At 37.6% G+C, this 23,985-nt stretch overlaps 2 protein-coding genes across 7 annotated transcripts in view; one reads left to right on the top strand and one right to left on the bottom strand.

The window, feature by feature from the left end:
- The window catches only part of Herc4 (HECT and RLD domain containing E3 ubiquitin protein ligase 4), a 102,060-nt gene extending 95,736 nt beyond the window's left edge, over positions 1-6,324 (top strand). For all 5 annotated transcript variants that reach the window (XM_042696326.1, XM_042696328.1, XM_042696327.1 and 2 more), the window contains 3 exons: positions 1,405-1,588; positions 3,938-4,040; positions 4,702-6,324. In XM_042696326.1, coding sequence (XP_042552260.1) covers positions 1,405-1,588; positions 3,938-4,040; positions 4,702-4,910 — 496 coding nt within the window. In that variant the 3' untranslated portion in view covers positions 4,911-6,324. The remainder of the gene's footprint in view (positions 1-1,404; positions 1,589-3,937; positions 4,041-4,701) is intronic.
- Positions 6,325-8,172: 1,848 nt separating this feature from the next.
- Positions 8,173-23,985, bottom strand: part of Sirt1 (sirtuin 1) — a 29,824-nt gene continuing 14,011 nt past the window's right edge. Inside the window, exons 1-6 of one of the 2 annotated variants that reach the window (XM_042696401.1) lie at positions 20,611-20,726; positions 19,971-20,118; positions 19,075-19,154; positions 17,180-17,366; positions 14,542-15,087; positions 8,173-10,168 (exon numbers count right to left, since the gene is read on the bottom strand). In XM_042696401.1, coding sequence (XP_042552335.1) covers positions 9,840-10,168; positions 14,542-15,087; positions 17,180-17,366; positions 19,075-19,154; positions 19,971-20,118; positions 20,611-20,643 — 1,323 coding nt within the window. In that variant the 5' untranslated portion in view covers positions 20,644-20,726 and the 3' untranslated portion in view covers positions 8,173-9,839. Of the gene's footprint in view, positions 10,169-14,541; positions 15,088-17,179; positions 17,367-19,074; positions 19,155-19,970; positions 20,119-20,610; positions 20,727-23,985 lie in introns of those variants that run through there. The other variant, XM_042696400.1, reaches the window with a different exon arrangement.

Genomic DNA, 23,985 nt, shown 5'->3' with positions numbered 1-23,985 from the left:
AACCTCAAAGCTCTTTTTTTTTTTTTAAATTACCCACTGTTTGTAGCAGATTAGTCTTTAGTGATACATTTGAGTTGAATAATAAAAATTTTCACTAGTTCATTAATTTTTTTTTTGGAGGGGTCTGGTCGTGGGGCCTGAACTCTGGGCCTGGGCGCTGTCCCTCAGCTCTTCAGCTCAAGGCTAGCACTCTACCACTTGAGCCACAGCGCCACTTCCGGCTTTTGTCTTATGTGGTGCTGAGGAATCGAACCCAGGGCCTCATGCATGCAAGGCAAGAGCTCTACCACTGAGCCACCTTCCCAGCCCTAGTAGTTCATTAATTCTAAGCCTAACTACTGAGGAGGCTGAGAACTGAGAACTGCAGATAAAGCCAGCCCAGGCAGAAAAGTCTGCGAGACTGATCACCAATTAACCAGTAAAAAGCCAGAATTGGAGGTATGGCTCAGATGGTAGAGCCCCAGCTTTGAGCGAAAAAGACAAGGAAGAGCATGAGACTCAAGCCCCAGCACTGCCACACCCACAAATTATTTTGATAGCCAGTGTCTCAGTCTGCCCATTAGGAAATGATATATATTTGTTTTTAATTGGGGATAGCCTAAGAATCATTGTAAATACTAAATGAAAATTCCTGATGACTGTTGTTATACCGTGGTTTGAACTCAGGGATTTCACTCTTGTTAGGCTGACGCCACCACTTCAGTCATATCACTAGTCAGAATTTATCTGTACTGACTTGTCTCAAACTTTCATCCTTGATCTTAGCTTACTAAATAGCTAGGATTATAGGCTGGTGATGGTAGTGAGTCTTAAATTCAGGGCATCATGCTCTCACTTGGCATTTTTGCTTATGGCTGGTACTCTATCACTTGAACCACAATTCCGATTTGGGCTTTTTTTTTTTTTTTTTTTTTGGCCAGTCCTGGGGCTTGAAGTCAGCACCTAGGCACTGTCCTTCAGCTTCTTTTGCTCAAGGCTAGTGCTCTACCACTTGAGCCACAGCGCCATTTTTGGCTTTTTCTGTGTAGGTAGTACTGAAGAATCGAACCCAGAGCTTCATGCATGCAAGGCAAGCACTCTACCACTGAGCCACATCCCATCCCACACTTGGTGCTTTTGCTGGTTTTAGTGATAAGAGTCTGGTAGACTTTTTGCCTGGGCTAGCTTTGACCCTTGATCCTTAGATTGAAGCCTCCTGAGTAACTAGGATTCTAGACATGAGCCACCAATACCTGACTTTTTCCCTATAATGTGGGAGGAATAATGGGTTTCTCTATCATGACTTTGTCCTTTTAACTCTATCCATTTTTTTTTCTGTTTTGTAGAAAAGTAGCAGGAAATGCAAGAGCCACCCGAAAGTCTACTGGATTTGTAACTTATACATGCGTCTTTTTTTATTTCTAGGCAGGAATTTGTTGATGCTTATGTGGATTACATATTCAATAAATCAGTAGCTTCCTTATTTGATGCTTTTCATGCTGGCTTTCATAAGGTCTGTGGAGGAAAAGTTCTTCTACTCTTCCAACCTAATGAACTACAAGCAATGGTTATTGGAAATACAAATTATGATTGGAAGGAACTGGAAAAGGTAGGGGAAAACAAATGTTTGATATTAAATAAAAAGAAAAATATGGCTGGGTACTTGTGGCTTATACCTCCATAATCATAGCTGCTCAGAAGGATGAAGCCTGGAGGATCAAAGTTTAAGGCCAGTATGGGCAGAAGTCTTCAAGACTCTGTATCTCCAGTTTACCAGAAAAAAAAGCCAGGCTGCAGATGTGGCTTAAGTAGTAGATTACCACCTATGAACAAGAAAGCTCAGCTAGAGTGAGCAGCTTATGAGACATATGGCTTATTGATGGAAGTCTTGGCCTTTTTATGTGATTTTTTTTTCCTTTTTTGTGAAATTTACTGTCCTTTTATAATGAACACTTTTTTTATTCCATACTGAATGAGCTTCAACTGTATTTTTGTATTTGATTATATTAGTGGTGGTATGTGACCTGGGCTGAATGGAATCCCCAGCCAAAACTAAATGGCTTTTCATTGGCCTCCATCCTAGGAAAATCCTTATGTAAACAAGTTCAAATTATTACAATATTTACCAAGGTGTTTGTTGGCTCCCTTCTGTAATCCTAGCTATTCAGGAAGCTGAGGTCTGAAGATCAGAATAATCCATTAGGCTATTATCTCTAATTAACCACCAAAAAGTTGGAAGTGGAGATGTGGCTCAAGTTGTAGACTGTTAGCTTTGAGTACAAAACTTCAGGGAAAAACCCTTAGGCCCTGAGTTGTAGACTCAGAACTGGCACAAAAAGTCTTTCATAAGGGCTAAGAAGGTGGCTCAGTGATAAGAGTGCTTGTCTTGCATGCATGAGCCCTGGGTTCGAGTCCTCAGCACCACATAAGCAGAAAAAAAAAGCCGGAAGTGGTGCTATGGCTCAAGTGGTAGCGTGCTAGCCTTGAGCTGAAGAGCTGAGGGACAGCGCCCAGGCCCAGAGTTCAGGCCCCACGACCGGACCCCCCCCCCCCCCCAAAAAAAAAAAAAGAAAGAAAAAGTCTTTCATAAGAGCTGTATGTGGCTCAGTGCTAGAACACCTTCCTCAAATATTCAGAACACTGAGTTTAATCCCTGGCACTGGATTTTAAAGAAAACAAAAACGAAAACAAAAATCATCCCTGCCATTGAGCACAAGACTGGAAACAACCAGTTGTGTTTTGGTAGATGAATAAACTGTGGGACATCCATAGTTCTGTAGAATACTATTGAACATTACAGTCTTGAATTACTCTTAATAGAATTGTGATGATCACAAAGGAGGGTAAGAGTTTAGTGAATTGGTATATAAGGCTAATGATATCCTTAGCAGTTGAATCTGGAAAGCCTCCTGCTGGACTGTAAAATTCCATGAGGTAAGTAAGGAGGACTTTGTTCTCTAAACTTTGTCCTGGTGCCAAAAACTTGGACTAAACCTCATTACATAATTGTTGAATAAGTCAATATATGAAGATAAGGGTTGTGAATTCATAAGGGAACAGTTTCTCCAAAAACCCTGATACTAGAAGCATCTCTGATTCTAAGAATTGAAAGTTAAGGTCAAGCTTGAGTTGATGTCAATAAATGATTCACTATGTGAAAAATATTTTGGAGGGAAGTATATTGCTACTAGTAGCATAAAAATATCATTGTCTCACACAATTTTTGTGGGCCAAGAATTCAAGAGTGGCTCTTTTAGCTAGGTATCGTTGGCTTGAGTTCTCTGATGGTGTAGTCAAGATGTTTGTTACTACTGCAGTCCCCTAAGGCTTGAATGAGGATATTTTCTTTGCCCACATAGCTGTTGCCAAGAGGCTTCATGAGTGTCTCCATGAAATAGCAGCTAAAGCTCATATAGGTGTTTTATTTATGATCTTCCAGAAATTATACATTCTGCAGATGCACAAATCATAGTGATAACACAGTTGAGGCCCATTCTTCATGGGAGAAGACTAACAAGGACAGGAGGGCTTAGAGGAACCATTCTGGAAATTGACTGTCATAGAGGTAGCATTTAGTTACATGTTTACAAAACAGTTGGCTCTGTTCATGAAAACAGCAAAAGAAAATTTTATGATTATAGCTAATTCTGTATTGAACTTTTAATATTCCTCTAACATTTTAGTAATTTCAGTTATCATTCAAATATTGATAATACTGACCCCCCCCCCCCCCCCCCCATCATGTTCTTGAAGTGATGAGACAGGTGTGGTCATTTGTACATCTTTTCTTCTGGAAACTAAGAGCTTTAAATTTCAAAATGTCGAGGAAATACTACATAAACTGCATTCCACAGGTTTCCAAACTCTTAGACCATGGTAGCTTTATAGGCTAAGAAAGCCAGTTTACCAGACAAAATTAATATTCCTTAATACTAATGAAAGATTATATTGTTTTTAGAATACAGAATACAAAGGGGAGTATTGGGCAGAACATCCTACGATAAAAATTTTTTGGGAAGTATTCCATGAATTACCTTTGGAAAAGAAAAAACAATTTCTGTGTAAGTATTTCTAACCGATATTTTATTGTAGGAATTTAATTGTTATAGAATAAGTTGTAGATTTGATTATATAATATACAACAAAGTCCTGTTTTTAAGCTAATTTTTAAAGCACTTATCTGTATCATTAGCATGTGTTTGAATATGAGAATATTTCAGCAACTAAATTTAGTAGGCCTCCAAAACAGCTTTGGATCTTACAAATTTGTTATATAAACTATAATTGTAGAATCTTTTTTAGAATTCCTAAGATTTTTGGAATGTAGCTATTTTCTGTCGTCATTTTTTAAAAATTTGTTTTAGCACCAAAACTTTGGCAGTTTCTGTGGAAAACAGTTTTTGGGTCTTTTGTGTTTATCTGTCACATCTGAATTTTATGGCAGGCCTGGTGATGGTAATCCCAGCACTAAGGAGTTCAGGCAGGAGTTTGAGTCCTTGCTAAAAATAAATAATCTGAGTTCTAATTGCAGTTTGACTTGGTGGGCCACTTCTTTGTGCTGATACTAACATTTAAGAGGTAGTTTGCAAAAGCGTAATTAGTATGTGTCTCAAAAAACTTGTCTTCCATTATTCCTACCTTAGAGCAGATTTTCATGTGAGACTATACTACAGTGACTACTGAATATTAGTTGCCACTCTTAAATGATTTTCTTGTTGGCAGTATTTCTGACAGGTAGTGATCGCATTCCGATTCTCGGTATGAAGAGCCTGAAACTAGTCATCCAGTCAACAGGAGGCGGTGAGGACTATCTCCCGGTTTCCCATACCTGTTTTAATCTTCTAGATCTTCCAAAATACACAGAAAAAGAAACTCTACGCTCTAAACTGATCCAAGCTATTGATCACAATGAAGGCTTCAGTTTAATATAACTTCAGAGATGAAACTATTCAGTTTAGTGCAAAAGCATTAAACTACTTGTGTTTTTCTGGTTGTGATGAATTCAGCAAAGTGACAAAGGTACTATTATAATTCTTCCCTGTGAAATGTCCAGTGCTATGAGTACTCATGGAAGCCAAAAAATATTAAAGGAATATGAACACAAACTGTTAATACTAAATTTACTGTACAGAACCGTGGAATTCTCCCATCTCCCACATAAACATACAAGTATTGTGAATACATTAAAGTTTTACTAACATGAATTTTAAGAGTTTGCATATTTCAGAAATGATCTGATGTGTGAGTGCATGGAAATGTTGCTTAATTTTTCTTCAATCACTGGGTGAGAAACCTTTAACTTTGGCCTGCAATAGTCATTTAATTATTTTTCCATTTTGTAAATAGTAAGTTTTGTAATAAAATAGTTATTATGTTCTGATACCAGTACAGTTTCTATGGTTGTAATTGAGCTGAACTGAATTTAAGGATTAAAAATTATGATTTAAATCTTTACTCTGAGATTCTATAAAAAGGAAAAAAGAAGCATGGTGGAAACAGTCTTTGCATTTTTGCTAGAACAAATATCTGTGCAATCCTAAATTACAGATAGGGATATTAAGTAATTTATGGTTCTCTTGTGAATCCTGACATACTCATAGATGGGAGGTTATCAGGAAGCTTCTTGATTATTTAGTAATGGAAGAACATTCTCTACAGTTGCCAGAAATAGAAACATGGCCGCTATGAGAACCAATCACTGAGTTATAGCTTCTAAACTATTGATGGTGCAGGTTGTATGTAGTCAAAATTTTCAGTGCTTAAGAACTATTTCCTTGAATTTTAACAGTTTTATGGTGCTGATGCTTAGTTTATCTCATGTCATTACATTGTACAAGTCAGTTGATGCAATCCGTGTGACTTTCTGCTATAATACAAATATTTATTTTTTAAATTTATAAAAATATGCCGTGAAAACTGTTTGAATAATAAAGATTTATTGGTTTAATATTTGAACTTTCAGTGGTTCTCCTAAGATTCCAAGACTCTTTAAGAAGGGGGTTACCTCAGGGAAAGTTTTTTAAATTTTGGATTATATCTTCATTCCCTTATAAATTTACATTTTATAGAGGTATATATCTGCAATTTCAAATTTTATTTTTTATTTTGTAGCAAAATATGAATTATTGAAGACATTGCTGATATTCACTAAATGGACTTATGACCCATCTGGTGTGATACTAATATTTTAGGATATTCTCAAAAGCTTACTTCCAAAATGCAGATAAGTCCAAGGGCTTGGAGATGGCGATTGTTGACCTGTACTTTTCAGTAGTTTTTAAAGCAACTATTGAATCATGGTTGTATTTTACAGAAATCCATTAAAATAGCATTTTCATTTAAGGTAATTTTCCTTGTAGGAGCATTCTTCCATGCATATAGTTATACTATTTCTGTCTATGCTTTGTGGGTGGTGATACTTCAGATGACAATAAAAACACCTATATGTGTCAGGGACTTTTTTTCATTAGTAATCTTTGTTATGTATGAAGTTGATCTGTGAAACAGCAGCCACTTTGAAATGAGAATTCCATGACCAGGTATTTTAATGAGGACATAATAGCTTACCATACAAGGCTTAATTATTGAGGTAAGTGATACTTCTTCCCCCGGTTACTATAGACTAACATTGTAGCATTAATGACAAGACTATATGGCAGCAAAAAAATACCAGTGAAAATATTTCAAGTGTGTGTGTGTGTGTGTGTGTATGTGTGTGTGTTGTGCTGGTACCAGGGTTTAAATTCAAGGTCTCATTGTTTTCAGTTGATTTGTAGGTTGATAATTCAGGTGGTAATTCTTGCCTTTGGTCCACATTTTTGCTGGATATAAATAGAATCTCACCAGTTTTTGTCTGCCTGAATTGGCATCAAACTGTGATCCTCCAGGTTTTAGCCTCCTAAATAGCTAGGATTATAGGCATGAGCCACCATTTCCTGGCTTGTCATTTAAGAAGACCCTCCTGCTTTGTGGATCAGAGTAGCAAGTGAAAAAATACTGAGTCTGCTATTATAGAAACTATGGTTATTGGGTTGGCTAAACTTGAACCTCCAGATATTTGAGGCAAATTAAGCATCCCAGTGATTTTTTTTGTTGGGGCGGGGGGGGCGGGGGGGGGGGGGGAGTTCTGGGGCTTGAACTTGGGACCTGATTGCTGTCCCTGAGCTTTTTTTGCTCGATTAGCATTCCACCACTTTCTGGCTTTTTACTGGTTAATTGGAAGAGGCTCATAGACTGCAGCCCTGGCTGGCTTCAAGCCACCCCAATCTTCAGATCTCAGCCACCTGTGCCCAGCTGAGCAATAGCAAAGGGGTAAATTTTTTTCTAGGATTACAGATTTTTGTTGTCACACAGGCATGTAATCCTAGGGCCAGAGGCAAAGGATGACTAGCAGTTCAAAGGTTAGCATGGGCTTTTTAACAAGACTATCTCAGATTAAGCAAAATGAATTCTTGTACTACTTTATTAGGAATGTCTTTGTGTGGTAGTATGTGTAGCACAAAGTGGCAATTTTCACAAGGACAGTATATCCTTGTTCTTGGCCAGCTCATCTATAGTTCTTATGTACTTTAGCAATTGAAAACTACTTGTGGTAGTGGTAGTTTTATCTGCTTCCTTTAGCCAGGTTGAGCTCTCCCCCAATTCCATTATAAGCTTTTGCTCAAATCTGAGCAAATCACCTGTATTACCTTTCCACCCCCTTCCAATCCTGGGGCTTGAACTTTTGGGCCTGGATATTATCCCTGAGCCTATTTGTATTCAAGGCTAGTGCACTACCACTTAGGCCACAGCACCACTTCTGGCTTTTTCTGAGTAGTTTATTGAAGAGTCTCATAGACTTTTCTGCCTGGACTGGCTTGGAACCGTGATCCTCAGATCTCAGCCTTCTGAGTCATGAATCACCAACACCTGACTCTTGAATGTTTTCTGTTGCTTTTTTATTTTTGTACAAGTCATCCCCTGTGTCACTTAGGTGAGGCTCGGGCTGTAGGTACTTTAAGTTATTATTAATAGTCATTTGACAGGCACTCCCAAGGGAGAGGACTATTACTCCTTGTCTCTGCTGATACCGTAACTTGATTTGAGCTTGCTATCGGCTTGCAGGTACTGGGCCTGGTTCAGCTGTTTGTTTTAACTTAACTGTGGAATGATGAAACCCAAAAGCTGGACAAATTTATACAAGTTAACAGAAAAAAAAGTCAAATAACAGTTTTAATAGACTTTAAAACAGTGTACAAGTATAAAACACTGGTTTTGTATTTCAAAAGTTGGAGGAAGTATATCCAGTCATTAAACAGTCTACAAAACATATGCCAGTAGATTACATAAAAGACTATGTACAATATAAAAGAGCTGAAAACAGTCTTCACTGTAAAAATAATTTAAAACAAATTTCTCAATTTAAAATATCATCTATAGCACAAACACACCATGCAAATGGAAAACTAAATATACTGCATTCTTTAGTGTAGCCAAATAAACTCAGTTTGAGATGTCTTTCAGGTATGGAAATGACCATTCAGTAAGAGTTTTTCTCTGGCAATAATGGTCCTATTTGGGTATTAAGCAAAAAGAACAGCTGAATTTCAACCCCCTTTTTAATAAATATTAAACCAACAGGAATACTTCATAATTTGGGAGTAATGCTCAAAAAAATGGGTCTGTTAAGCACTTACTATGTAAGTTTGCAGGTATGAACTTCAAAAGGCTAAAAGCTTGTGCAGTTGAGAAAAATTATCTCTATTTAAGGCAGGCTAAGCTTTTAAATAAAGATACCTTATAGGAGCTAGCTAGTTTCATAAACTATTCTGCTATTACAATCAATGTTCATCTTCATAATACTAGGCTAGCTGTTTGGTATTCATTCCATTTCACCAAGTCCTCCCCATAGGAGACATGTACTTTCTGGCTGAGTTATTACTTTGGAACTGTAATCAGGGAACTGTTGCTCTCCTCGTTAATGGAAAAACAAGCAGTCCAAAATATTACACACTCCCCCAGTAGAAGTACCATTATAGATTCAAAAAGGCTTTGCATATTCACACCTTGGCAGTTTAATACTCTGAAAAAGGATCAATGCAAGCTCTACCACAGTGATAGGTATTTAAACAACAATGGCAAACACTCAGAACTAAGGGGATCAATGCAGGCACTATTGTTTCTAAAGCAACTGAAACATTTCCAAAGCATTTATTTGCTTATCAGGCTAGTTTTATGAGCCAATATAGACATTACTACATGTCCTTAGGAAGTACAAAAGCCATTTTCATTTGAATAATAAATACAATACTTTTGAGCACCAAGTATTACACCAGGTGCTTTCCCACACATTGCTGACTTCGTTCTCATCACATTTCGTATCATTTTTTTTGTCTTAAAAAAGTTAGCTGCCACAAGTTTTGGAAGATGCCAGTGTGTAAATCAAAAAGTTCAAGGACTTCAAACCATTCAATGTTACAAAGAAAAGTGAAAATACCATTCTTTGGTCTAGATAAGCTGTTCCCTTTACATTAGCATTCCAATGGCTTTTTGAAAACTTTTAAATGTTTAAACTCACTAGGCAAAACCAAAAACTATATATACATACAGATGTATCATACAAACCTTTAAAAGAAAGTTTTGACCAACAGCTGATTAAAGATACTTAGTACCTTTTCTTTAAAAAGTGTTAGTGTTGAGTGTACAAGAACAGAAATAATGGTTAAAAAATTACCCATGGGAAAAAGATCTATTTTATCAGTCTATACATATTACACCTTTCTGGTTTCCTTGCTCTACTGAGTTCACAAGTAAACATTCATTTTTGACATGCTGAAATTCCTAATGCTGGTGGAGCAATTCCTGTACCTGGACCAATTACATTATGATTTGTTTGATGGATAGCTCGTATCTGGTGCTTCCTGTTTCATTGATATAGCTTCATTAACTGGCTCTTGGTCATTTCCATCAACCCCGAATCCAGCTCCTCCATCTCGCTCTGGGATATCAGCATCATCTTCCAAGCCATTGTAGAATTCCTCAATCTCACTTTCATCTTCCATATGTTCTTCTAAACTTGGACTCTGGCATGTACCACTATCACTGTTACTGCCGCATGAACTAGAGGATAGGATATCATCTTCAGAGTCTGAATACACCTCAGCCCCATGGAAAATGTAGCGATTTGGTGGTAAAAACAAATACTGATTACCTGAAAAAGCAATAAACACTAGTTACTTTCAGTTTCCTGATACTGAACTGAACACTGATTAGAGTCAACTAAAGGTCTTGATTTTTTAACTACCACTGGAAGCTATTGCTTTTGTAAGTTTAGGGGGTTTTTTTGGGGGGGGGGGGAGGTCCGGTCGTGGGGCCTGAACTCTGGGCCTGGGCGCTGTCCCTCAGCTCTTCAGCTTAAGGCTAGCACTATACCACTTGAGCCACAGCGCCACTATTGGCTTTTTTCTTTTTGCTTATGTGGTGCTGAGGAATCGAATCCAGGGCCTCATGCATGCAAGGCAAGCGCTCTCCCACTGAGCCACCTTCCCAGCCCTGGGTTTTGTTTTTCAATAGTCTGTTAGTCAAATCTTAGTTCTACCCCTTTCGAGTTTTGTGAACAAGCATCTCCAAGTCTGTTTTCCCATCTAGAAAATTATACAACTCTCTAAGTTATAAAGTCCAGGAAAACATGTAGAGGTTCAGCTAGGTGCCAGTGGCTCACGCCTGTAATCCTAGCTACTCAGGAGGCTGAGATCTGAGGATTGCGGTTCAAAGCTAGCCTGGGCAGGAAAGTCTATGAGACTCTTATCTCCAATAAACCACTAGAAAACGAAGTGGCGCTGTGGCTCAAGCGGTAGAGCGCTCACCTTGAGCTGAAGAGCACAGGGACAGTGCTCAGGCCCAGAGTTCAAGCCCCACGACCGACACCCCCCCCCCCCAAAAAATGTAGAGGTTCATATTTAAATGTTAAAAGTGGGTTTGAGCTCAAGGACCTTAGGTTTGTGACTTAGCTCCTTGCTCACAGCTGGCACTCTACCACTTGAGCTTCTCCTTTGGTTTTTGCTGGCTAACTGGAAATGGAGTCTGTGTCTCCCAAATAACTAGGTATAGGCCTGGACTATCAGCACCCAGCTAATTTAAAAAAAAAATGTTTATGGTTAAGTGTAGTATTCAGTCTAGCCTACATTAGATACCCAGTTCATATTAAGTGCAACTGAAAACACATACTGCTCCCCTAGCCCTCTTTAGACAGGGTCTTAGGCACCTCAAACTGGCCTTCAACTCGACCATCCTCCTGCCTCAAAAGCCTGCTAAGTGCTAGGATGACATATACTTTGATCACATGCTTTTATAAATAAACTTTTCATTAACTTTTTTTCTCCCTATTACAAATATAAACTGTCAGTGGATGTCAAGAGGGTGGGGATGTCATGAGCATGTAAGAAAAAAAACATTACACTTAGAATTTATTAGGCTCAGATCAGAAAAGCTTATTTCGGCACACATTACCACTTAGCAGTTTTTTTGTTTTTGTTTTTTGTTTTTTGGAGGGGGGGGGCGGTGTCCTGAGGCTTGAACTTTGGGCCTGGGCACTGTCCCTGAGCTACTTTTGCCAAGGCAAGCACTCTACCACTTGAGCCACATCACCACTTCTGGCTTTTTCTGTAATTTAACTGGACTTTGCTGCCCAGCCTCTTGAGTAGCTAGGATTATAGGCATAAGCTACCACTGCCCAGCTACTTAGGTCAGTTTTTTAGACTGTACCATTACCCAAGTTCTCAGTGAAACCCTCCATGTAACAATTCTGACCTGAATCCATAAAATTGAGTTCACAATCTATTACACTGAAAGCCACTTAGTTTTCTAAGAAAAGAGTATTGAGTATTCTGTTTTCATGGAAGTGGCGCTGTGGCTCAAGTGGTAGAGTGCTAGCCTTCAGCTGAAGAGCTGAGACAGCACCCAGGTCCAGAGTTCAAGCCCCATGATGGACCAAAAAAAAAAAAAAAAGTATTCTGTTTCCTAAGACACTAGTATTAATTTGCAGTTGCAACACGGAGTTAAAATACTTAAAATCCATTTCTAATAGAAAATACTATGTGATTTTTTTGGGGGAGGCGGGGTCCGGTCATGGGGCCTGAACTCTGGGCCTGGGCGCTGTCCCTCAGCTCTTCAGCTCAAGACTAGCGCTCTACCACTTCAGCCACAGCGCCACTTCCGGCTTTTTTTTTTTTTTTTGCTTACGAGGTGCTGAGGAATCGAACCCAGGGCCTCAGGCATGCAAGGCAAGCGCTCTATCACTGAGCCACCTTCCCAGCCCATATTATGTGTACCCAGTTTTTTTTAAGGGGTCTCAGCATATGACTGTCTTACACTTTTCTATTGTTCTGGCCTCTACTACTAAAAAATGTTGTACTTGGCTCTGCCCTCCTCTCCAGAATTGAGTAAGTTGCTTAGTAGTAGAGTGCTTGCCCAGCATGCATGAAGCTCTGGGTTTGCTTCTCCACATAAACAGAAAAGGCCAGAAGTAGTGCTTGGCTCAAATGGTGTAGAGTACTAGTCTTGAGCAAAAGCTCGGGGACAGTGTCCAGGCCTTGAGTTCAAGCCCTAGGATTGTGGGGGGTGGGGGTAAAATTTATGTTTCCATTTCTTCCTTTTTGCACAATGTCATAGAAAGTACAAGTAGAGGTGGTAAGTGGCTAATGAAATGTGATCACAAGGTTTTAACAATTTTATTCTCTGTAAATGTTATACTGTCTTTTTGAGATGTATGCAGCCCACACTGGCCTGAAATTTGTAATCCTATCTCCACTTCCTGAGTTCTGGGATTTGCCAGTATGTAACTCCTAGCTTATGTATTTTTAAAAATCTGCACAATCGTATCAGGTATGTGATTTTATTCCCAATTTACAGATTAACTAATTTTGACCCAGAAGAAGTTGAGACATCTGATTCTGGTGCCTGTACCTGAAGGGTTAAATACTTGAGGCAGTGACCATTTGTTGCTTGTTTCAGAGCAGAGGCACAACATACCTAAGGTAAAAATTCTACTCATAGTAGAATAAACCTATGAATGATATAGAACAGACTAACTCTAAGTTTGCTCTGTTTCCAGAGACAGTGATAATGCTTGTTAAAGATATTGAACAAAACTACATCTGCAAATAAAAGAATATCATCTATTCAAAACTCATTATTGTTTAGAAAGTTAGGTTTTTTAGAAAGCTTTCTAAACCCAATCTTATGAGTAGAACCTATTGTTCGGGTGTTCTGTTTAAAACACAGTACTTTGATCTGTTTCAACAGCATCCACTAAAATAATGAGTTGATCAGCTTATTTTTATGTTATGCAAACATGAGATCATTTTGTCTCCAAAATTTAGAATAGTACCTTTGTAGGGAAAAAATCAACTGAACTAAAATGTCTTTACAGCAAATGAATGGAACATTTTGTACACATTCATCTAAAGTCTGAAGAGTTTTACACCAAGTATGGTTAAGTAGAATGACACAATGTTTTAAGTTATCCAAAACAGTTAAACAGGACATTTTCTTTCCATTGACAAAATTAGGATTCTGCCCACATATACTATTTTGACTTAAAACATCAATTTCCAAAAAGCAAAAGGCTATTTCACCTTTTTTAATACTGACAGACTTTTGTTTTTTGGTGCCAGTATAGGGGACTGATTTAACTTAGGGATTTGCACCATTGCTTGGCTCGTGGCTGGCCCTCTAACACTTGACCCCTGCTTTGCTAGTTATTTTGGATATGGAGTCTCACTTCTCTTCCCCACAGTGGCAGGTGACCTGCATATGTCCAAACAGTATATATGTCAGTTTTTTTTGTTTTGTTTTTGGGTCCGGTCGTGGGGCCTGAACTCTGAGCCTGGGCGCTGTCCCTCAGCTCTTCAGCTCAAGGCTAGCGCTCTACCACCTGAGCCACAGCGCCACTTCCGGCTTTTTTTCTTTTTTTTTGCTTATGTGGTGCTGAGGAATTGAACCCAGTGCCTCAGGCATGCAAGGCCAGTGCTCTACCACTGAGCCACCTTCCCAGCCCCATGTCAGTCTTATTATCAGGGAAAAATTGCACAATGGTTAAGCCTCTGAGGAAATGAATTTGGTTCTTCCACTTCCTAATTGTTACCTTACAGAGTTTAACCTCTCTGGGCCTGTTCTCAGAGAGCTATGTTTGTATCTCATGAGAGGTAGCTTATAGCACCCAAATCTTAGCCATAATTCTCATCAGACAATGGCACAACATGCAATGTAAAACCTATTCTCAACTTAATATTTATCTTCCCATACTCTAGCAGAAAGACAACATAGCTAACCAATAAAAGTAAATACTTCTCTATTATTTAAGATAAATCAGATTTAAATCTCTTACTACTACTTACCAGTTGACAACCTGGGGGTGGGGGACAGCAATAGTTAATGGTTACAACCCTTGTCTAGTTAATATGCATGAAGCCCTGGGGTTGATGTGTGTGCACTCTCCCTCTTAAGTCAGCTAATTGCCCCAAAATACTTATTTCGTTTTGTTAAAATAACTGTACTGTCAAATGGATCAATAGAATTTCTTACCATCAAGCCGCTTACTGATCTGTTCCTTTGGGAGTCTATTGGGCCAACACTTTCTCACCGTTTCAGCAACTGAAGTTATATCATTTTTCTCTTCAGTACTAGAACCGACATCCTTTAAATCCGAATTTTCCACAGTAATACTCTCATTGTTCCTAATAGAAGTCTGTACTAATTGTGGTTTTTCTTCCATACAACTTTTTGATTCAGATATGACTAAATCATCAACTTTACTCTTAGTTGCTGTAACAATTACTTTAGAAACTGGTGGTGAAGTTCTTTCAGGTGAGCTCGACTCTTCTGAAATATGAAGTGGTGTTGGTGGTAACTCTAAGAAATTAACCAACTCTTTTTGTGTTCGTGGAGGTTTTTCAGTAATTTCTGAAAGTTTTACAGGGTTACAGCAAAGTTTGGCATATTCACCACCTAACCTATGACACAATTCATTAATTATGACATCACAGTCTCCAAGAAGCTCTACATCAAAATGCAGATGAGGCAATGGTTCCCTATTAATTAATATCTGAGGCACTTCATGGGGTATGGAACCTAAAAACAAGGTGAAAAGCAAGTGTTAGAAAAAGAAAATGCTAATAAGACCACAACAAATGCACTATGCCAATAAAGACACCCTCCAGTAAGTTTGATTAAAACCTAATCCCTCAGAAAGAAAAAAAAAAAAACCTAACCCCTCAGAATTAACTGTTTTCTTCTCTAGAGAGAAGAAAATTTCCCACAATATTTGAGTTGAGGATAGAACATTAATGTTAAGTTACCATTCAGTACTATTGCAGTCTGTGATTAACAGTCCTATAAATCTATACCATCACCTTACATTTCAACCAGGTGCTAGTAGCTCACACCTGTAATCCTAGTTAATCAGGGGGCTGAGATCTGAAGACCAATGTTTAAAGCCAGCCTGGTCAAATATTTGAGACTTATAACCAGCAAAAAGCCGAAAGTGGAAATGTGGCTGAAAATGATAGAGAAAAAAAATAACAAGGAGTGCAAGTGTCAGTCTAGTACACAGAGTTTTAGATTTTCAAAATGATTTTTGCCTATCATGCTAACATATTACACCCAGTGGTATGAGCTTATAATCCCAACTACTTGGGAATTAAAGCAGGAGTCCTCATCAGGAATTTGAGACACTGTCTCAAAAACAAAACACAAAATGGCTTAAGTACATGGTTCATGTGGTGTAGCTCAGCATGTATGAGGTTCTGAATTTAATCCTCAGCACTGGAATAAATAGGCTTGCATACTAGATTTTCATGCTTCAGATAATTACAAATAATTTCTTGTCTTTTTTTAAAAATGTATCATAAAGGATCATGATATAACATGAGGTTACCATTTATGTAAGTCAGGTATGACTACATTTCTTTTTAGAAAACATTACCCCTTCACTCCCAGTTTTTAATTTCTAATCTTGTAAAGTAGGATTTCGCAGTTATTTAGGGATTACCAAATTAATTGCTAAAAGGCTACCAAAGGTAGCCTGGAGACTTTGATTATGTTTCTCCCAACTATTTCAACTGGCTATTTGATTGATGGTGTTTCTCTCAAAGGACACACCTGAAATAATGAGGAAGAAGGTAGTATGAAAACATGCCAAAATTATTCTGGCTTCAAATTACACATAAGCATGTGTATGCTTGCGGGCTGGACCTGGGGCTTGAATTTAGGGCCTGGACACTTATTCCTAATCCTTTTTGCTCAATGCTAGCACTCTACTACTTGAGCCACAGCCCCACTTCTGGATTTTTGTGGTAGTTTATTGGTAAAATCCCACAGACTTTACTGCCCAAGCCTGCCAGGGGTAGCATCAAACTGATCCTCACAGACTTCAGCCTCCTGAGTAGCTAGGATTACAGGTATGAGACACACCCAGTGCCCAGCCACATAAGCATTTTCACACACAAATGTCCTTGGTGAGGTAGATCCAAACACAAACTTTTCTATAACAGAATAAATGACTACTACATTACTATCTTGTACAAGTGGATTACACTTCTGATAGGGTATAACTTTTCTTTTTGGTGCCATCACTAAGGCTTCAACTGAAGGCCTCACGCTCTTGCTTGGCTTTTTCACTCAAAGCTGGCACTACCACTTGAACCACAGCTCCACTTTTTAAACTTTTTACCTAGGATTACAGGCATGAGGCACCAGTGCCCAGCTAACAAGCCATACACATTTAAACTGACAAAAACAAAAACAAAATCCAACACCACTATAAACATATTAAGATCAAAAGTACATTAAGTTTATGTAAATTAATCAGAGCTAATCTCTGCCACATTAAATCATAGTACATTAAAAAGCTTTAGTTGAGGGTGATGGGAAGGTGATATTATAAAATACACATATAAAGAAACCTACCAAAAATATATGGATAAGGCTGAGTTTGATAAAGTACATATATGCATATTATAACTGTCACAATAAAACCCTCTTATAAATTTCATTCTAATAAAATTAGTTATCTTTGACTCCATCTTGACAAAAATGTCCTTTTTTCAAATAAAAAAAAATCACTTAAAAAATAAAGTTTAGTTCTTCACTACAAACATTAAGATCAGTAACAACCTATGGCATTATATGCAGAAATGCTCCCCCAAAACCATTACCAACTTACTTGGAATTAGTGCTACTGGTCTTACTTTTAGGGAAGACCCAATAACAATGAGAAGATCAACTTCATCTTTGTCATACTTCATAGCTCTGTGAAACTGTTCTGGTAAATTTTCACCAAAAAAGACAATCTCCGGTTTCATGATAGCAAGTGGTTCATCAGCTGGACACCTAGGACATCGAGGAACTACCTACATGTTGCAGATATTCGTTGGACATAAAGGGAAGCCCATGTTAGAAGTAATCATTTCATACAGCTGAAGAATGCATTTCAGAATTACCACAGAAAACAAAAGCTGTAAACAGGGGAACAACACAACTTAAATGTCAATAACATTTCAAATTTACTGACATAACGTTCAATGAAATACTATGATATTGTTTATAGATGTAGAAGTAGATTTGACAGTCACGAGTCCATCATCTAATTATGTCTTATTAACTATGCAGCAAAATACCAAAAACTTACCTTCTATGTTCTATTACTGCATTTTTTTGACCATATATACAAAATACTTCCATTTTCATTTTTTTACTTCAAAATACTCAAAAGCCAGGTGCTAGTGGCTCATGCCTATAATCTTAGCTACTCAGGAGGCTGAAACTGATAAACATGGTTCAAAGCAAGTCTATCATACAAGTACATGACTTAACAATTAGACTTTTAAACTATTATGCTGCACTGTTCACAATAGCTAGGATATGGAAACAACTCAGATGCTCCACCACAGATGAATGGATCCAAAAATTGTGGTATCTATACACAATGGAGTATTATGCAGCCATTAGAAATGACAAAATAATGGCATTTGCAGGGAAATGGATGGAGCTAGAAGAAATCATGTTGAGCGAGGTAAGCTAAGAGCAAAGAGACAAACAGTACATGATCTCCCTGATAAGTGGATGTTAAATCCAAAATGCTAGGTGATACGACAAAATTAACAGGACTTAAGAAACAAAGAACTCCCGCTCATCTGGTTGAACCACTACTAAATATCCCCATGCTGCTGATCACATGTATGGTGTATATGTGTACACCGTTATATGTTATAGACCGTGATAGACAATTTGCTCCAAGGAAGTTAGAATGAACTTGTGACTAAATGAGCATCATTATTCCACAATACTGAAATTTGGGAAATTATGTAATCACTTAATCACACACACAAAAAAAAGAACCCCGGGGAAGGTAGGGAGGGAAGAGATAGTAGGGGGAAAACAATGGAGGGGGTAACAATGCTCAATAGGAAGTGTACTCATTACCTTACTCATGTAACTGTAACCCTCTGTATAGTATCTTTACAATAAAAAATTGAAAAAAAAAAAAAAACTATTGTGCTGCTCAGTTCCTAAAGGCACAAGTTTTCAGGAGTAACAAACAAGAAAGACCTTTACCAAGAACTTTTTTTTTTTTTTTTTGCTGCTGGTCGTGGACACTGTCTCTGAGCTTTCTTAGTCAAGGCCAGTGATCTGCCAGTTACACTTCCAGCTTTTTGGTGGTTAAGAGATGAGTCTCATGGAATATTCTGCCTTGAGCTGGCTTTGAATAGTGATCCTCAGATCTCAGCCTCCTGAGTACCTAGGATTACAGGTATGAGCCACCAGGGCCTGGCTTGAGTTGATTTTCTACATAATAAATGGCTCTGTATTCTTTATACAGTGTTAGTAAATGCACTGTCCACAGCTTCAGACTTTATCCTTCTGTTTCAGATCCAAAAGGTTGTGATTATAAGTATGGATCACCACTCAAGTTTGATTAAGAGTATCAAAGCTTCTTCTATTTCACCAGAATTTCCAGTGATACTGTTAAGAGTCTTGTGGATTCTTTTTTAAAAGGATTTAGAGACAAAAGAAGAGACAGACCAGAGACAAATACTAAAATATAAATACATAAATCACCTGATTAAAAATATCTCCTCGTACAGCTTCACAGTCAACTTTGTATTTACAAATCAGGCAAGATGCTGTTGCAAAGGAACCTAAAAGCAACCAAAATATGTTTTATTAAAAGACCATCTGTTTCTTGAACATAAAGATTAGTTTGACACAAGAGAGATTAGAGAATTTTAGGAAACTTGACAGAATTAAAACCTTTTTTTTCTTTTTTGGTCAGTCCTGGGGCTTGAATTCTGGGCCTGGGCACTGTCCCTGAGCTCTTCAGCTCATGGTGTACACTCTACCACTTGAGCCACAGCACCACTTTCAGTTTTCTAATGGTTAACTTAACTGGAGATAAGAGTCTCAACGAAGTTTCCTGCTAGGGCTGGCTTTGAGCCACTTCCAGCTTTTCTAGTTATGTGGTGCTGAGGAATAGAACCCAGGGACTCATGCATACAAAGCAAGCACTCTAACATTGAGCCACCTTCCCAGCCCAAAAGTACATTAATATTTGATGTTTTGTATAATTCAAGCATCAAGGTCATTTTTATTTTGTTTTTGCATTCTTTTGGGCTATACAGGTTAAGATTAATATTTGATAATAATGCCATCTCATTATTAATGGATAGCCTGCTTTCTAATAATCCTGTAAAACTAAATTACAGGGCGGGGAAGGTAGCTCAGTGGTAGACCACTTGCCTTGCATGCATGAGGCCCTGGGTTCGATTCCTCAGCACCACATAAGCAGAAAGAAAAAAAAGCCGGAAGTGGCGCTGTGGCTTAAGTGGTAGAGTACTACTAGCCTTGAGCTGAAAAGCTGAGGGACAGTGCCCAGGCCCAGAGTTTAGGCCCCACAACCGGACCCAAAAAAAAAAAAAAAAAAAAAAATACAGAAAGCCATTTTGAAATTTACTAACCATGACACTGAATTATCCTTTGGATTCCTGCAACCTGTTCCAAGGTATCTATATTCTGTGTATAGTTGCGAAGTAGTTTTCCTTCTTTATCTGACAAGGCTATGAATTTGTGACAGAGAGATGGTTGGAATTGTCCAGGATATATTTCCTACATAATGTAAAAGGTAGAAAAAAATTTATATTAATGATATAACATACATCCTGCTTAGGTTTAACAAAGTTTCCAATAACAACCCCCATGTAATCTTAAAATGCATGAGCACCACCTTAAAGCCTCTAGAGATAGATACAACACACACCTAAAGATTGTTTCTACAACATCTACAAAACTCAGCAATTAGTGAACTTGGTTCCTTTAAGAAAAGGATGAAAGTGACCCATAAATTTATCTAGTAAATGTTAACGTTTTAACAGAAGCAATACCTAGGATATCTAATTTTTGTTGGCTGCAAGTTCAGATTTTTCTTTAAGGAAAAAAGAAAACTTTACAATAAATTTACAAGTATCAAAAGAATGGTGACTTTTTAAACTAAAAAGAAAAAAAAGGCTGTCAACGTAAGATTAAAAAAATTTTTTGATTCATCATTCATTATAAATATCAACCTGTTGGAAGTTTAAAGCTAAAGTTTTAATTCCTTACCAAAATTGTTTTCCTTCCACTGCACAGGCACATACTGGGATAGTATAGAGTTGCTCATGAATGCTGAGTTGCTGGATTTTGTGTGTGTGTTTTTCCCCCCAAATAATGCTTCAATGCTGTTTCTTCTTTAAAAACAAAGAATTCAGATATACACATGGCAAAAAGATCAGAGAAAATGTATCAATTTTGGTCCTCCCAACTTTTGACAAGTGTTTTTATTTAATTTCATTTAGTAAGTGACTGGCAAAGGAAGTTTCTTCTTACTTTTTCTTTATTATCTACTTACTTCCTTACCATTTATTACAGGCTCTAACCCATCAAAATACTAGCAAAAAAACTAGATACAACCATATGGCCCTCAGTAGGGAACAGGTTGTACATCAATAATATTAAATACGCAGCCATTAAAATGAAAGCTAGATGTTCTGAAAACGTCCATGACCTAAATGAAAAAAATCTTAGTCACCAACATGTGTAGTTTGTTTCTGTTACTAAAGAAAAATGAAAACTATGTGCACATACATAAAGGTATGTCCATATAAACAAGTCAGGAAGAATATATATGAACTACATAGAGATGGGGCAATGTTCACTTTTTTACACAAAAATATTTTTGAGCTTGCTTTTAGTTAATTTAATACCTTAAATTTAAAAAGTACTTTTGCTATCCAAATAGACACTTTCTTGGCAAAACTTACTTGGCTAATTACAATTACATGTACATATCCATATGATCCTTAAAATTTATTACACAAAAACCCAAAAATGTTGCCTTACATTCAAATGTGTATTAAAAACAAACTCCTGGGCTGGGAAGGTGGCTCAGTGGTAGAGTGCTTGCATGCCTGAGGCCCTGGGTTCGATTCCTCAGCACCAAATAAGCAAAAAAAAAAAAAAAGCCGGAAGTGGTGCTGTGGCTCAAGTGGTAGAGTGCTAGCCTTGAGCTGAAGAGCTGAGGGACAGCACCTAGGCCCAGAGTTCAGGCCCCACAACTGGACCCAAAAATAAAAAAATTAAAAATTAAAAAAAATAATAAAACTCCTCTCTGCATATTAAGAAACAGAACAATGTGTATAGCAAGCAGCAAAAGAGCTTAATGAAGTCAACATTTAGGTTTTGAAATGCTACTGAGTTGTAATATAGTATAGTTTATACTATACTATACTGAATGTCTCCTACCCAGGATACTTAGCTATAGAACATTTTAAACACTGTTTAAAAGAGGTACAACAGATAAATAGGATCTCTATAATTCATGATACTGAGGGTATTTTTGAAGAATTCTTATTTTATAAACCTTCATGTTATATTTGAGAAGCTAAATGATTTGAACCTTAACTCTCCGTTTTCTTTCAGATGAAGTAGGTTGTGTCTAAATTGCTATATTTAAATATATTCAAGCTAAGGAATTTATTATCTGAAAGGTTTGGGGTTTTTTTTTTTTTTTTGGCCAGTCCTTGGGCTTGAACTAAGGGTCTGGGTGCTGTACCTAAGCTTATTTTACTCAATGCTAGCACTCTACCACTTGAGCCACAGTGCCACTTCCAGCTTTTTTTCCATATTGTACTGAGGAATCCAACCCAGGGCCTTACGCATGCAGGACAAGCACTCTACCACTAAGCTACATTCCCAGCCAAGGACTGTTTTAATACACACTACTCTTAAAACAGACTCTTAATCTGAGAAGTTGCTGAAAACCAAAGGTATGGGATACAGTTCACATTTAGAGTATGGTTTAATTGTGATGCTACCTGTACTTAAGACAGGCTATCTCAGATTTCAATACAGCTTTTTAAAGGAATCAACCATTCTTCTGAGAACAAAGCTTCAAAACAAAAAAGCCTAATTCCACACATCTGTGTCTGAAAACCTGGGAATAATCAGGTAATTGGCCATAAGTGACCAATACAGTCAAAGCTCAGAACTCAAAATTATCTAGTATAATTTCCATCCAAAAACAATGGTGCTGCCTATTTCGTTCCTCAAATCCCTAGCAATTTGAAAATGGGTGTAATTACAGCCACTAAGAACTAAAATGATTCATCAAGGTTTTAGAGTTTATAGAACAGAAGAAGGTAGTAAAAGAGTTGACCAAAACAACAACAAAAAACAACCTAGCACTTAGATTCTTTATGCTATTAAAAGAAGTGAGGGACAGAGATAGAGCTCAGTGGTACAGCACTTGCCATACATGCAGGAAGAACTATCCACAGCACTGCCCCTGCCCCGGGGAAAAAAGGAAACAGAGGAATGTTATGAATTCTTGTAGTGTTTCATCCATTTCACAAAACTACACTAAATAGATACTGAATAGACTTCAGTCTCTTGACTTACCAATACTTAAGGTTAGCTACTTGACAAATTCAACTTCATTTAATCTGTGGGTTTTTCCATATAGGGCTACAATATAGTAAATATTTTAGGCTTCAGGGTCTATACAGTCTGTCACATGGTTTCTGTCTTCTCTCAGCTCTAGCATTATAGGACAAAGCTAGCCTTGACTGAAGAGCTCAGGGATAGTGCCCAGGCCCAGAGTTCAAGCCCCACGACCAACAAAAAACAAAAACAAAAACAAAAACCCTAAAGCAAAAAGAACAGGGAAAATGGCTTAAGTGAAAGCATATGCCTAGCATGCATGAGGCCCCAAGTTCAAACCCCAAGAACACCAAAAAAGACAATGATTTGCACCATTTATATATAATTATTTATCTAAGTAAATAATGACTCACAATCAAATTAAGAATGGTCCACATTTGGAAAGATTATGCATGACTTTAAAACATCAGAAAGGAAGCAGCAGCCTTTTTTAATAGTTTGCCAGCCAACCCTTACTTACCTGAGAGAATTGTGATTAGTGATGCTATCAGTTACTACTTAATATACCTTTAGTATGTACTAGGCATAACGTTAACAAGCACTTATATTTCATCTTTATTATGTCAGAGATAAGGCAAAAGGCTGCGTTTTCACATTTTTTTAAGGGCTGTAAAGAAAAACAGAACATATGACAGAGACCTTGTGCAGGCCACGTTCTACTAGATGACCCTTAGACCAAGTTGCTGATGTAAACCCTGCTCCAGATATACATAGACCTAGACTAAAACAACGAAAGTATAGAAATAATTCATCATTTGGCTACAAAAGTCGGTAACAAGCACAACTATCATTTATACATAGTTCTGAGTGCAATATCAGTTCTTAGTAACTTCCCAAGTTTTGATTCCTCAGTTTAAATTTTCTAGTTTTAAGGCCTAGCACAATTTTCTTTTAGGTATTAGTATGAGTGTAACTGAGAAAAGACTATAATACTTCCTAGCATTAATGGAGGTTGGAATTCCAGTAAAAGCACTCTAAAGTGCTATAACATTTCTACAA

The sequence above is a fragment of the Dipodomys spectabilis genome, unplaced genomic scaffold (assembly GCF_019054845.1).
Source record: "Dipodomys spectabilis isolate Male_0828 unplaced genomic scaffold, ASM1905484v1 ptg000207l, whole genome shotgun sequence".
Taxonomy (NCBI): Eukaryota; Metazoa; Chordata; class Mammalia; order Rodentia; family Heteromyidae; genus Dipodomys; species Dipodomys spectabilis.
The sequence above is the reverse complement of the archived record's forward strand: the minus strand, read 5'-3'. Positions and strand labels throughout refer to the sequence as shown.